This window comes from Ctenopharyngodon idella, chromosome 12, assembly GCF_019924925.1.
Source record: "Ctenopharyngodon idella isolate HZGC_01 chromosome 12, HZGC01, whole genome shotgun sequence".
NCBI lineage: Eukaryota > Metazoa > Chordata > Actinopteri > Cypriniformes > Xenocyprididae > Ctenopharyngodon > Ctenopharyngodon idella.
The window spans coordinates 16,623,193-16,637,615 of NC_067231.1; the positions used below are offsets into that span (position 1 = coordinate 16,623,193).

Consider the following 14,423-nt stretch of genomic DNA (forward strand, 5'->3'; position numbering starts at 1 on the left):
GTGGATCATCTAGGTAATGACACACAGTATTCAGAATCAAGTGTATGTAAAGTTTTGAACATGATAATTTCTATAAATTCAGCTATTTTTGTTTTGTTTTGTGGACTATATGTAAACATCTTTTATGTAAAATATCTTATTCAGGACAGTACTAAATAAAAAATAACATGCATTTTGTATGATCTCTCTTATTTTGTTAAAACGGTTAACATTTTGCAGATGCTACAAGGTGTATGTAAACTTGACTTCAACTGTACGTACCGAACCGTTCATTCATATATATGCATTCATCCATTCAAAGAGTTTAGGGTTGAAGAAATTCATTCTGATTAATTTAATGCATCAGCAAGGATGCATTAATTTGATCAGAAGTGACAGCAAAGATATTTATAATGTTACAAAAAATGTATTTTTCAAATAAATGCTGTTCTTTTGAACTTTGTATTCATCAAAAATGTATCACGGTTTCCACAAAAATATTAGGCAGCACAACTGTTTTCAACACTGATAATAATAAGAAATATTTTTGAGCACCAAATCAGTGTATTAGAATGATTTCTGAAGGATCATGTGACACAGAAGACTAGAGTATATTTTACTGTTTTTACTTCATTTTTGATCTAATGAATGGAACCTTGTTGAGCATTTCAAAACATTTTAAAAACTTTCAAAAATATTAAAAAAAATCTTACTGACCCCATTCCTAACTTGGAATGGTAGTGCATTTAAAAAGAAGTGAATATATTATGCAAAGATGTTATGATATGTATTACTTTTGAACCAGCAAGGTAGAGGGCTCAGGGTGTGGTTTTGAGTCGGGCCCATCATCTCGTAACAAAATGGCCATCCTCGCGCACATTTCTATCACCCATCCCATCCACACTGTTAACGAGTGCTGTGTGGGTTTGAATTTGATCACTGAGCATTCAGACGCTTTTGTTGCAATTTACCCTTAACTCTTTCTAATATACATTAGTCACAGTCCACTGTCCAATGACATGGAGTGTGTGTGTGTTTGTGGTTTATCCCTATATGGCAGGTTTTGTTCTCATATTGCTTTTCAGTACCTGGTTGAATGAAGCGTGACTTGAGTTTGTGTTTGTGATACTGTGGTGAGAGAATTGTTGAGCTATGAGTCATGAAACTCGACAAGAATGTAAACGTAGATCATTCAGCCTGCATTAGCTCAATATGCCAAATGGAGAGCGTGATAACTTGATTAGTCATGCAAAACACCAGAGCCACATTTTCTGGGAATTATTTCACACGCAAATTGTGTTCCCATTTTGCATCAGTTTTCTCTCTCTATTTTTGCCCCTATTCTCTCATTCCTGTACTTTATATTCTTTTAAGTTCCTCCGCAGACTTTACTAGTCTAGTGGTTTATTTACTATGTCGGCTTTTTCCTCCTCTGCAGTTCCTTGTCACTTAATGTCTGCTGACTTTGACAAACCCAGACATAGATAAAAGAGATGTGTGGAGAGAAAAAGCGAAGCATGGGCTCTCCATCTCCACCTCCTCCCCTGAATCTGCAGAGTATTTGCATTAGCATAACCTTCTAAAAATAAAAGTACAAAAATACAGTTTCCTTTTGTTATAGTGATCAAGTTTGAGATGTAGATGATTTTTGAGTTTATCATCTAGTTTATTATCATTTATTTATTTATTTAAAAAGCCCTGTGTTTGGTTCCCCTTTGGATCTTTCTTGCATATGTCTAAAAGAATATCATGTTCATAGCTTCAAACAGAAATTGCGTCTCCTCTGTCTTTATATTTGCATTTACTGCACAGCTCAACCACTTTTTTCCCCCTCTTCATGAACCATATCCCAAACATCATTTTTGGCTGCATTTTGTTACAGGCATTTTTCTAATTTAGTCTTGAAAATGCAGTCCACTTAGAGGAGGTTGAAAACAGTTCACATGACTCAACAATTACAGAGTGCAGAGCATGTTTTCACTTAAACAGAGCAGAGTGCATGTTACCATATGTAAAACTGAAGTGTGAGTGTATAGATGGCAGCCATCAAGATTTGGTCATGAGAAACAGCTTTTAGCAGCTAGAGGAGTGTGGGATACAACTCATAAAAAAGGATGTGATGTGTAGAGTATGATTGGGTTGCTTAACTTCTGTTTTTAACAGTATTGAGCTGATGGAAATCGAGTTTTAACTTGGGTGAATGGGTGGAAAAGAAGAGGTAGATACAGAGAGTAACCCTGAAATAAACAGACATCTTTTAAAAGCATTATAGGAGGTTTCTTTGTGATTTAAGTCTCACTTCAGTGTTAGTGCACAAACTGCAAAAGGTTTTGGATGAGAAAGTCTTTTGCCTCCCCCTGCTGAGAGCATTGATTCTGCTGACCTAAACCTAAAGAACCAGTCATCGCAAACTAAGCTTGTTTATCAGCAAACCTCTCTCATCTTTCTCTAACGAAACGCTGTGTAGTGTGAAATTAACTGAGTCTCCTTTATGTATCAAAATGCTGAAAATGGTTTGAGGCTTTTGCTGCAGATCATAAATATACTTATGCATAATCCTCCAAGCAGAATCCAATCTGTTGGATTTTCAGTCATTTGTCATCTGAAGAAGGGGTTTTCAAACTGCGTTCTGGGGATGCTGCAAGGTGATTGGGGTCCACAGAATATTTGGGAGAAAAAATATTTTGTTTAAGCTGAAACTGTTTCTCTTAAGATTTATACATCAAAGACTACAGATAGTACTTTCCCATGAAATATTTGAATTTCATTTGGCCTTGTAATATGAATATAAATAGTATAAAACCACTTATCAAAGCTATTTAATTCTTTAAATCTTCATTTAATCTTTATATTTTCGCTTATTTTGTATTTTCCTCACACAATATAAATGGCTCATTATACATGAAAATACAGCTGCTTTTATATTATAGAAATGGGGGTCCCTTGCATAAGAAACATCATATTTAACAATCTTTGGCATCAAGTAGTTACCCTGGCTGTTTTGACTATAACCCCGATTTTGAGATTGTTTCAATATGATGTATGTTCAATATGTTTCGGATATCATGGCTCTTGTGTTTTGCTACTTGATTCTGGTTCTCCTTATTCCAGCTACTGAAGACGTCCACTTTGACTATTAGTGTCTTTTTATTCCAAACACTGTCAAGGTTGCTTTTTAACCACATTCTAATATGCACAAACCATACTGAGATGCTTCAACTGGTTCTGTGGCTTAAGGGTTGTTTTGGTTGGATCAGGCTCTTTCGCTTTCACTCACTTCCAGGCCCGTAAAACAGTTTGGTTTTTGTCTTTTTCTTTTGCACAGTCAGTGAATATTTAACTCATTTTATTCTAAGTTAACCAATCCTTTTCTCTTCTTCTGAAGAATCCGAGTTAGGGAGAAACTGGCCCGTGACGAGCCATTTCACAGGGGTCATACAACAGAGGTACCTGCGTACAACCAGTTTCCCCAGTCATACCCTCGCTATCACCCTCACAATCGGACCCTCGCTGAGGCTCCAGCCAAACAGCGGCTGACCCACCCTGGACAAGAGGAACGCCATGACCTGGGGTGCCAGAGCTACTTTTCTATGGGTAGCGAATCTGGTTCCAGGCATAAACAAGAGTTTCAGGAAGTACTTGAAATAGAGGGAAAACAGGATGTGAGGACAGAGGGGCTACTGCGGAGCAGGAAGGCCGTTTTACCCTCTGAGGTTCGACGGAAAGAACGGAGCACGGAAGACCCGTGCCGTGGAAGTGCTGACAACGTGGAGATAAACCCAGGCATCAGGAGCGAGGGTGCTGCAGATGACCCCAGAGGGTGGCGTGGAGGTCGGTCAAGGCGGGAAGTTTACACAGAGCATGTGTCCCGTCTTCAGGCCACAGAGTCTATGCAAGCAAGAGCTCGAGAGGCCCATAAAAGGGCTGACGCTATCTGCTACGCCCCAGTTCAGACCTCGAGTGGGAGATATATGCCAAATTCATCCAAACCCCTGGATGTTGGAAATGTCCAAAAGACAGTTTTTCAACAGAACCCTATCCAGGACCCAGTCAGAGAGGCTGTGCCCAATGGCGATCACCCATCCCATGATGCCAGGGTTTCAGTAGCCCAACTCCGCCACACCTACCTGGAAAGTGTTGCGAGTCCCCGGAAAGCCGAGCTGTAGGTGGTGGTACATTTATTGTTATGTATCGACTTACTAACCTGTCTAACATTGACGATTAACAATCAAAATCTCATAATGTAATTGCTCGGAGAATTAAATGAAGGAAAATGATGTGTAATATAACAGAGGAATCGCTCATTCAGAGTCGACCAGCAGAATTTAATGCTCTGTTCCTTCAGCTATCATGCTGCTCAGCTTGTCTAGTGCGCAGTGTCAATAATAATTAACCATCTCTGCCTGTCTTTTGTCTCACCTTTGCTTGGCATCCTTGTCTTTTGTAGAGACAATTTTGGATGTTTATGCTAAATGTGCTGACAGAATAATTAACCACTTTTGATGTTTGTAGGGTTTTCAGTAGTTAATTTAACCCACTATGAGGATGCTCATATGAATAGTTCATAAAGCTTTAGCGTTTTGCGCTTTATGTCATGCCTATGCAACTTTCTTTTTTCAATGCTGCCTCATTCAGTCATACTTTGTGACGTAATAGGGCAGAAGAGCTGCCTGTGGTCACAGAGGCACCCTGGAGAAGTGAGAGAGTCAAAGATCGGTCATCTCGTCGCCCTTTGCGGTATATATGTCCTACTGAGAATAGAAAGACATCTGAGAGGTTTAGAACTCAGCCAATCACATCAACTGAACGTGAACAGTCGGACCGGTAGGCCTCATGAGTAGATTCATGCACGGTATTGTGGAGTTAGATTGGAGTGCATATTAAAATGACCCTTGATGTAATCTAATACATAATGTTTTTGTTTAACCTGGTAATAACCCAGAAACCTGTGTCAGGACAAGTACTTTTCTTTTTCTAACTGCACTGTATTTACAAATTCACTGATTAGAATGAGCTTTTGACGTACTATATAAAATGCTATAATGTTTTTATGTGTAGTGGATTCTAATCCAAATCTTTGGTCAGTGGTTTTTATGAAAGGTTCTTTGTATTTTTTTTTTTTTTTTTTTTTTTTTCTTTCCACTCTTCTGTTTCTGTGGCATGTGGCGAAATCTATAATTCTGTCTAACGCTGTGGATTAAGCAGTTCTGATTGTGTTTTCTGCGCCTTCCCACTAGCTGCTTTGCGTATTTTCCTGATTTTCTTTTTCCTAAATATGCTGCTGCATTTGTCTGCTCATACTATTGCATTTTTTTTTCCAAATCAGCTGGTTGACATAATCATTTTCCAATCTTAAGCAATCTGTTTAATTGTAAGACTTTATTAGTAAGACTTTAATTTTCGTTCTCTTTAGGTCTTGCCTAAGCCCTGAACCACAGAGCCCTGAGGGTAAGTTTTTTTTCTTGTTGTTATTTTGCATACACTACAAAATCTGTTTTTCAACATTATGCCATTTTAAAATGGAAAGTCACTCTAGCAAGCTTTAGATGCTATCTTATATTTATTATGTGATGGGGCAGGATGAAGCCAAAACATTAAAAAAACTTTTGCATTTGTTTCATATCTGTGCACCGCAGTAGTATAAACAGACATGTTGATATTACATACAATAATTTATGTGTTAATCAGAGTCTGAACTGGGAAACATTTTCGCTTGGAAAAGCTTATGGATACATGGCTCTGTGACTTTAAATATAATTCTAAACAGAAGCAGTTGACTGTGCAGTTTGGCGGAGTATCCATAAATACTCCAGAGAGCAACAGACCTACTTTTTAGGGCCTCTGGAACTGTTAAAACTAGTACTGCTTTGCTTTTCTAGCCCTACTGTATGTGTAAGCAATGTCGATTTGCTTTGCAATGTTCAAGTGTTCACTGAAACAAATATATTTACCATTCACATGTTTAATGTAAGTCTCTTATGATCACCAAAGCTGCATTTATTTGATCAAATACAGTGAAAACAGCAATTTTGTGAAATATTATTACCATTAAAAATAACTTTTCCATTTTAATATATTTTAAAATGTAATTTATTCCTGTAATGACAAAGCTGAATTTTCAGCAGCCATTAGTCTAGTCATCAGTGTCAAATGATCTTTCAGAAATCATGCTAATATGCTGATTTGGTGCTCAAGAAACATTTATTATTATTATCGATGGTAGAAAACATTTTTGGACTCTTTGAAAGGGCAGCATTTACTTGAAATTGAAATCTTTTGTAACATTATAAATATTAAAAAATTACTTATTATAAATACTGTCACTTCTATCAGTCAATTAAATGCTTCCTTGCTAAATAAAAATATTAATTTCTTTAAAAAAAATCCTACTGACCCCAAACTTTTGAACAGTAGTGTGTTACTCAAGGCAATGCCTCAAGAAATATGTAAAAAAAAAAACTAAAAAAAAACATTCAAGAGTCATTGTTTTCCCTGACATTTGTATATAAACAATTAAGTGTACTATGAAAAGTGTAACTTAACTGATTCAGCATTGTAAGTGGACCTCTGGCTAAAAATTAAATGATGAATTTGAGACCCCTTTCAGTGTTACAATATATAGATCATGCTATGCTTTGTTAAAACGGATATGAATGTAATACATTGCATTTGGTAGATGTACGGCATTTATTTTGCACTGTTGTGCCTTTTAAGGTTAAACTCATGAAATTAGAGTAAAGAAGCTGAAACTTGCTTGCGTAATCTTTCTACCATGTGTTTAGCATTGTGTTGTCCTCTGAAAGTCATAGGGTTTAATGAAATACTTCTCATGAAAAAGCTTGACTCATTCTTTTTCTTCTCTACTTTCTGTTTTTCCAGTGGATGAAGAGAAGCTAGATGAGAGAGCAAAACTGAGTGTAGCTGCCAAGCGCTCTCTCTTCAGGGTATGTGGTGCTTGAGTGTGTCTGTACTTCTGTTCCAAACCCTGAAGAGGGCTGCTTCTCTTTCTGCTGGTGATTTATTTGAAACACTCTTCATTGGTATCAACACCACCAATGGTCACTCATGCATACCACACAAATATCGGCCCAAATGTGAAGCACACAATAAGAATAGCCTCTGGGTTTGGAACATGCCATTGGTGCGTAATCAAGGTTATGCACAACAAACTTCCGTATTCTGTGAAACAGTTCGCATCCCTTCTGGTTCCGGTCTTTTGTATGCTTCATTAAATATAGAGCCGTTTTACTCAATATACCTTCAAATGTGAGCAATGAGGATGTCTGTTGCATATGCAGATTATCAAAAAGTTTTTTATTTTTCTCCTTCTCACTAACCTATTTAAATCAAATAAAATGCCAACAATAAAAAGAATTAGCTCTCAGTACTAGTACTCAGTTCGTATTGCCGTTAACAGTTTTTCCGATTAACAGATGCGATGAGTCCTGTTTTCTGTTCATGTGATATTGTTCATGTGATATTCTGCATAAAGCCTATTGCCTAAGCTTTCAGTTCTCTTGGTTTTGGAATGGAACTTGTCTGTATGTTTATTTATTTGGCATTCCAAGAAGTGTGTAAAGAGGACACACCTCAGTCCATTACCCCACAACTCTCAAATCATACACACATGCACATTCCTGAAATATGATATTTGAAACTCCAAATACTAAGAAAGAAGAAAATGTGACCAAAAACAATTTTGTGAGTCCAGTAGAAACCTGAGCAGAAGGAAAATTTCTGATCTGATATCCTGAACAAGCTACTTAAATTCCTTAAAGTCAAATGCAATATTTTAATGTTTTTTTTTTTTTAAGTTTATTATTGTGTAAAGCTATTTCTAATGAAGTCTATTTCTTAGGAGCTGGAGAAGACTTCAGATGGTTCAGTTCTGAAGGTATGGAGCCGTAATCCTGCCGTTGAAAGGAGGTTGAGGAGAGGTCAGGATCGCTCCCGCACTCAGCCAGTCACCTCAGAGGAAGTGGTCATTGCTGCTACGTAAGTTCACACTGTATGTGACCTTTTAGATATTGAAAGTGAGGCAATTTTTAAGTTGAAAGAAAAAAAAAATCTAAATGTTTACATCTGGCAAGATATAAACTACCATTCAAAAGTTTGGGGTCAGTAAGATTTTTAGTTTTTTGTTTTGAAAGAAATCTCATGTTCACCAAGGCTGCATTTATTTAATGAAAAATACAGTAAAAACAGTAATATTGTGAAATACTATTACAGTTTAAAATAACTTTCTTTTTAATATATTTTAAAATCTGTTATATCAAAGCTGAATTTTCAACAGCCATTACTCCAGTCTTCAGTGTCACATGATCCTTCAAAAATCATTCATTTAGTGCTCCAGAAACATTTCTTATTATCAATGTTGAAACATTTGTGCTGCTTAATATTTTGGAACCACTTTTTTTTTTGGGGGGATTCATCAATGAATAGAAAGTTCAAAAGAATAGCATTTATATAAAATAGAAATATTTTGTAACAATGTAAGTTTTTACTGACACTTTTGATCAATTTAATGTGTCTTGCTGAATAAAAGTATTCATTTCTTTCAAAAGATAAAATCTTACTGACCACTAAAATGTTGAACAGTGTCAATCAACAAATTAATATGGCTTCAGAACAAGATGTTATACAGTATGTACATTCTTCTCAATGCTATGTTTTCCTTCATATGTCTATCCCTTCTTTTTCTTTCATGTGGTGTATAGTTATGATCTGTTTTCTTCAGTTTCCTTCAGTTTTTTTCCTTTGTCTCTGTTTCTTTCCCTCCTCCTCTGTGCGGTTTAAAGTGTCCCTGGCCACCCTGGCCAAACCTCTGTAGCACGTGTTCCTAGTCACACTGTAGTCAACAGCTCTGTGACCAAATTCAGGTACTCAGAACACACATGTAAACACTCAGATGAGCGTGTGTGTGTGTGTGTGTGTGTAATACAGGCATAGTCACACTTATCAGTACTAATGATTGTCATTGAGAGCATGCTGAGAGAATCTCTGTAGATCTGTGCACCACAAGAAAAGTGCTCAACCATCTCACCTGCATGATGGACTTTTGAAGGGTAGTGTGTGTCTATATAAGTTTGCTTGTCAAAAGATTGAGGTTTATGTAGGAAGACAAATGAAATTAAGAAGCAGCACCCTCTTGTGGTACTGCCAGGCCAACACAGAACACTTATCATGCTTAAACTTACCTTTGGAATTAAGAGTGGGAATTAGCACATCCACTATTTCATGACTACAAATAAACTGATCCTGATCTTCACTACAGTATATGTAAAGCATCTGGATATTATTTTATATTATATTAGCTACTGAATTGTATACATGGGGGAGTTGTTAGTAATGCTTTAGCTATGAAATAGTAAGAATCCATCAAAACTAGGTGTTAATGGCTTGTGAAATTATAACACATTGCTGGAAAGGATTCGAGTCATACCACTTTTGTGTTTTTGGCTTCATCAGCAACATATTGACTGTATAAACTGCATGACATGTTTGTCTGCATATGCTACTATAATCTTAATATGAAGATAATTATGCTTATTCATTTGTGAGGATAAATGGATTGCTGAATGAGCAAATATTGCCATTTTTTCTGCATGTGGTTAAATTTACACTACTTTATTCATATTGTTACATGATTCACTATTGCTTGTGTAGTCTGTCCATGCATGTGTGTTCAATTTAAATGTATGTAACTTGATAAAATGATGTTGTTTTGTGTTGTTTTGTCTTTATTGCACATGGTAAATACAGTCATGCCACCCAGCCTTACAGGTGATATAATGAATTTCATATTAAACACACTGAGTATTCCTGAGCAGTCTGGTGTGGATGTCATACAGCTTGCAGGCATCGTCTCAGCAAAAGTCCATGGTGAGGGAGCAGGCCAGAGAGGTTCGGCTGGCTGAGGAGGGAGCGGAGACGGATCGGGCTCACCATGCATCTCCAGGGGAGGATGGCCAAGAGGAGCCAGACCTTTCCACGCTCACTCTGGCAGAGAAGATGGCACTCTTCAATCGCCTAGCACAGCCATCCAGCCATGGCCCTCGGGCCAGAGGAGACACTCGTGCACGCAGAAGTAACACCCGGTACCAGACTCAGCCAATCACACTTGGAGAGGTTGAACAGGTACATACCATATCTCTCCCTTTATTCAACAATTAAACCATGCTTATTCATGTCTCAAATAAGAATTGTATCAGTTCATTTTACTCCTCATGTAATATAAATCATGAAATTAAGCACTTATGGGTGTGGTGTTTGGGTGTGCACATACTCTAAAAAATGCTGGGTTGTTTCGACCCAAAATGGGTCAAATATGGACAAAGCCAACCTGTGGATTAAAAATGTAATATTCACATATAGTCTATATCGCGATTAGAGTAAAGAATTTAAGAATACAGAACTTACCATTCACAATCCTTGGCTCTCTTTCTCTGATGTAAATTTTTCCAGCATTATTCCTCACCGCATCTCAAAACGATGAAAAGTACATGAATCTGACTATACTTGATGCGTTTTTTTTTTTTTTTTTTTTGATGAAAAAGCAGGCATCGTTGACTGTTTACATGGATCGCCTCAGAATTTGCCTTTGAATAATGCGCGCTCTCCGTGGGTGTGGCCGCATTAGTGGATAATGAAGTGACTCGTGAATGACTGACATCTCTCTCTTTTCAAACAGATTACATAAACAGAGACTATTTGTTTTCGATTTGACTTGCATTATTTAAAACCTGATATTTCAACGTTTCTTTAGACATATGTCTCATGTTTGTGTGAAAAGTGTTCTCTAAGTTACAGTTCATTTTCTGAGGAGTATCAGAATGGACTTCATTAAAAGAGAGATGGAAGATCACGCATCATGTTAGTTTTCTTTATTTTGCATAGAAGAAAAATATTTTGTTTTTACTGCGTGTACACAAATAAAAGAAGACATTTCACAGTTTTGAATGATGAATAACTCTTATCTGTATGTCCAAAATCGACGGAGTATTTTGAGACTCTTTCACTGGTAAGAAAAAAACGAAGTGGCATCGCCAGTGCGACCGCCGACCCCGGACCCCAGAGAGTTCATTTAAAAATTTAACCCAGTGGCTGGGTTTGTACATATTTGACCAAAATTTGGGTTGAAACAAGCCAAAATGTTTTAGAGTGTACTTTTGGCCATTTAGTGGCCAATAGTTCAGTTAAATACTGGAGGTGAAGAGAAAAGACAACCAAAAACAATGAAGCTCCAACGCAAGTCAGGCAGAAACTGACATAGCCTAACAAAAGTTCAAAGGATTTTCAGTAGGATTAAGAAGTCATAGGCTGCATCTGAAATCACATACTCTATAAGTACTATAGTTTTTTGTTTGTTTGTTTGTTTTTAACACGTCATAACCATTAAAAAGAATGTAGTATGATAGTATGAAAATAGTATGAATAGTATGAATTATATAGTACTATATAGTATGAATGTAATCCAGACGTATTACATGCGTCCGTTGCATCGCTTCACTGCCATTCACAAATCCTATCCTGTGGCCTCACTACTTTTCGCCTGTGTTTTATGAATACTGTGGATTCTTTTCACATACTGTTTTTCACCTACCTTATAGTAGGGAAGTATGTATATTTGGATGCAACTATTGTCTAAACTGAAGTTAATTAATTAATGTTCTGAAATTAGTTAATGTGGATATCCAGAATGTTTTAAGAAACTCTCAAGCAGGAATTAAAAAGTCTAATCTCATTAAATGCGCAATTCATTTTAAATTTGACTGTATAAAAAGTGAAAATGAGTGTGTGAGGGATGATGAAAGTAGTTTATCCCTACAGCTTAAATGTTGAAAAAAGTCTTTCCGAAAAATTTTCACAATTTTTGTTTTTAATGTTTTGTCGATTGAACAATCAACAGCCAGGTACACAACGGACATGGCTCTCACTCTCTTACACACACAGACACACACATGATTCAGCATTTAAAAGGGTTTGTCTCTGATGCAGGATGGTTCTGGTTCTGAGATGTTTAACGAGGAATCGGAGTTCTCAGAGGATCTGAGTGATCTGGAACATGTGAGGATGCCTGAGTCCTCTAGAATCATAGATGTTTCATAGAACCCAAGGTTTTACACTGCCTGCAGTAAAACCATTGTCCTGTGTTTTAGAAGCAGTTGTTCTAATGCTTCAGCATATGTCCCTATGTGCCAGTAGGCTGAATTCAGGCATTTCTTTTAAGCATCTTGCTACATGTAAATCGTACAACCCCAAGTCTTTAAAGGCCTGTTCACACCAAGAATGCTAACTATAAAGATAACTATAATAATAACTACACCAACACACGATAACATTCTGCACTGTAGCTCTGTCGTCTGCCGCTTTAAATGCTTGAGTTCTTTAAAGCAGGATGGATTCTGATTGGCTGCCAATGTTTTTTTTTGTTTTTGTTTGTTTGTTTGTTTGTTTTTATTCATCAGCATGAAAAAAATTGTTTTGAAAGTGATTCCATTCCATTGATATTGTTTCTATGTGCTGTTATAGTGGTTGTGTGGACTCTTTTATTCTTTTAAATTTAGAATGGTTTTTAAAACTATATCTTTATCATTATCCTTACAGTTATCTTCCTTGGTGTGCTGCTATATGAGTGTAGTTCCAGATTGCTGGTAACTTGAGTACAGGCTTTGCAGTCTTTGTGCTTTTGAAATATAACTGAGAAATGTTAACAGATATAATGTTTTGTCTTTGTTTAATGATTGTGGTAATGACATATTGATAATTGGGATGATGCTGTGTTGTTTTATTTATATATCAGAAAAAAAAAAACGTACAAAAGCAGTCACTGGGGCAGTACCCTTTCAAAAGATACTAATATGTACCATTTAGGGGTAAATAAGGTACAAAGGCACTGCAAGTGACAGTGTATGTGTGAATGTGTATATATACTCTACATGTACTGTGTAACTTACTAATTTGAACAAGAATCAAGGCTTATACACTGTACATTTGGATATATGTGATGGGAGGACTCTCATAACATAAACAGGTGTCCTCTCAGGACCAATTAGAGGACAGTTTTACATACCATGTGATTTGAATAAACACATTTTGGGTATGCTTTAAAATGTTGAAGCAAAATGGACTAATAAGAAAATGCTACATTGTAACAATTTACATCTCTGTTTCAGAACAAAGCCTGAAAATGCCCTAAATTAAAGTTTTCTTGTGTACAATCATATATTTTTTTGGTTTGCGTCAATCAAGTAAAACGTAAATAAAAACGTAAAGTGAAAAGAGAAAATCAATCAAAACAAGTACCTTTAATTTTCAAAGAATTTGTCTGCTACATTAAATAATAATAAGTACCACATAGCTAAAAAATATACACCAGCCAAAAAAAAAAAAAAGAGCAAAAATTACTATTACTGTATATACACTGTAAAAAAAAGGAAACAAATTTACACGGTAAAATACCGTTTTCCATTGAATCATTATTATACCATAAAAACAATGCATTCTGAGTAATATTTGACATTTTAAGAAAAGAAGCCTAAAGGCTACTTTCTCAAATGACAATTAATATTACCAAGAATCCAGTGTAATATACAGAAGTAATATACTATTAAAAACGATGCATTCTGGGTAATGTTTGTCATTTTCGAGAAGGTAACCTATAGGTTTCTTTCTCGAAAATGACAAATAATATTACCCAGAATGCATTGTTTTTTATGGTATATTGCTGTTTCAATGGAAAACTATATTTTAATGTGTAAATGTTTTGGGGTTTTTTTGTTGTTGTTTTTTACAGTTAATTTTTAGAGTGTAGAGTGATGTCAGGTTTTGATCCCCTCTGCATTATTGTTCCTTACTATCTTTACTATAACATGAATATTTAAATTGTCACACTGCATGCATAATATGACCAAGCAGTTCTCTTGGGAAGTCTGTTGTGGTTCAGTTGATGTCATTTCCTGTGAAGACTCCCCAATGAATGAGTGGGAGGTTTTGTGTGTTTTTAAGAGAGCAGGACAAATGTGTCAGCGTAATTTGCTGAATGATTACTTCATTTGGAAGTCAGTGATCTTGTTCTGAATGCACACTACAGCTCTGCCTAATGCTCTGCTGACACAGTAGAGTTGAAATGTTATTGATCGTGTCTGTAACTCAATGTGTCTGTTTCTGAGTGCCTGATGGGAACAGTTGGGTTCAGTGTATAAAGGCATGGCTTTGTGAATGGGTTTGTTATTGGCTGATTTGATGCCTGTCTTTCAGCTACAGGAAATGCACTAAGTCAGCTTCTGATTAGTCAGCATGATTGACACATGTGTTCTGATGAACTGTTGGTGAATGTGCTGTTTCCTACCCATGCTGACTCACTTTTTGTTCTCATCTCATCCCATCCCTCTCACTTTCCCCTCAACCTACCATCTTGCTCTTATCTTTCTTTCTCTTTCTCA

The 14,423-nt window shown here is 36.4% G+C and overlaps 1 protein-coding gene across 17 annotated transcripts in view; it reads left to right on the plus strand.

Annotated features, from left to right (window-relative positions):
* Positions 1-14,423, plus strand: part of svila (supervillin a) — a 77,019-nt gene that overhangs the window by 34,702 nt on the left and 27,894 nt on the right. For 13 of the 17 annotated variants that reach the window (XR_007932965.1, XM_051915047.1, XM_051915036.1 and 10 more), the window contains 6 exons: positions 3,365-4,141; positions 5,393-5,427; positions 6,859-6,923; positions 7,838-7,974; positions 8,778-8,858; positions 9,831-10,116. Coding sequence is in view for 16 of the 17 variants with exons in the window: in XM_051915047.1 (XP_051771007.1) it covers positions 3,365-4,141; positions 5,393-5,427; positions 6,859-6,923; positions 7,838-7,974; positions 8,778-8,858; positions 9,831-10,116 (1,381 nt within the window). In the remaining variant the exon portion in view is untranslated. The remainder of the gene's footprint in view (positions 1-3,364; positions 4,142-5,392; positions 5,428-6,858; positions 6,924-7,837; positions 7,975-8,777; positions 8,859-9,830; positions 10,117-14,423) is intronic. The other 4 variants (XM_051915049.1, XM_051915050.1, XM_051915039.1 and 1 more) reach the window with 3 other exon arrangements.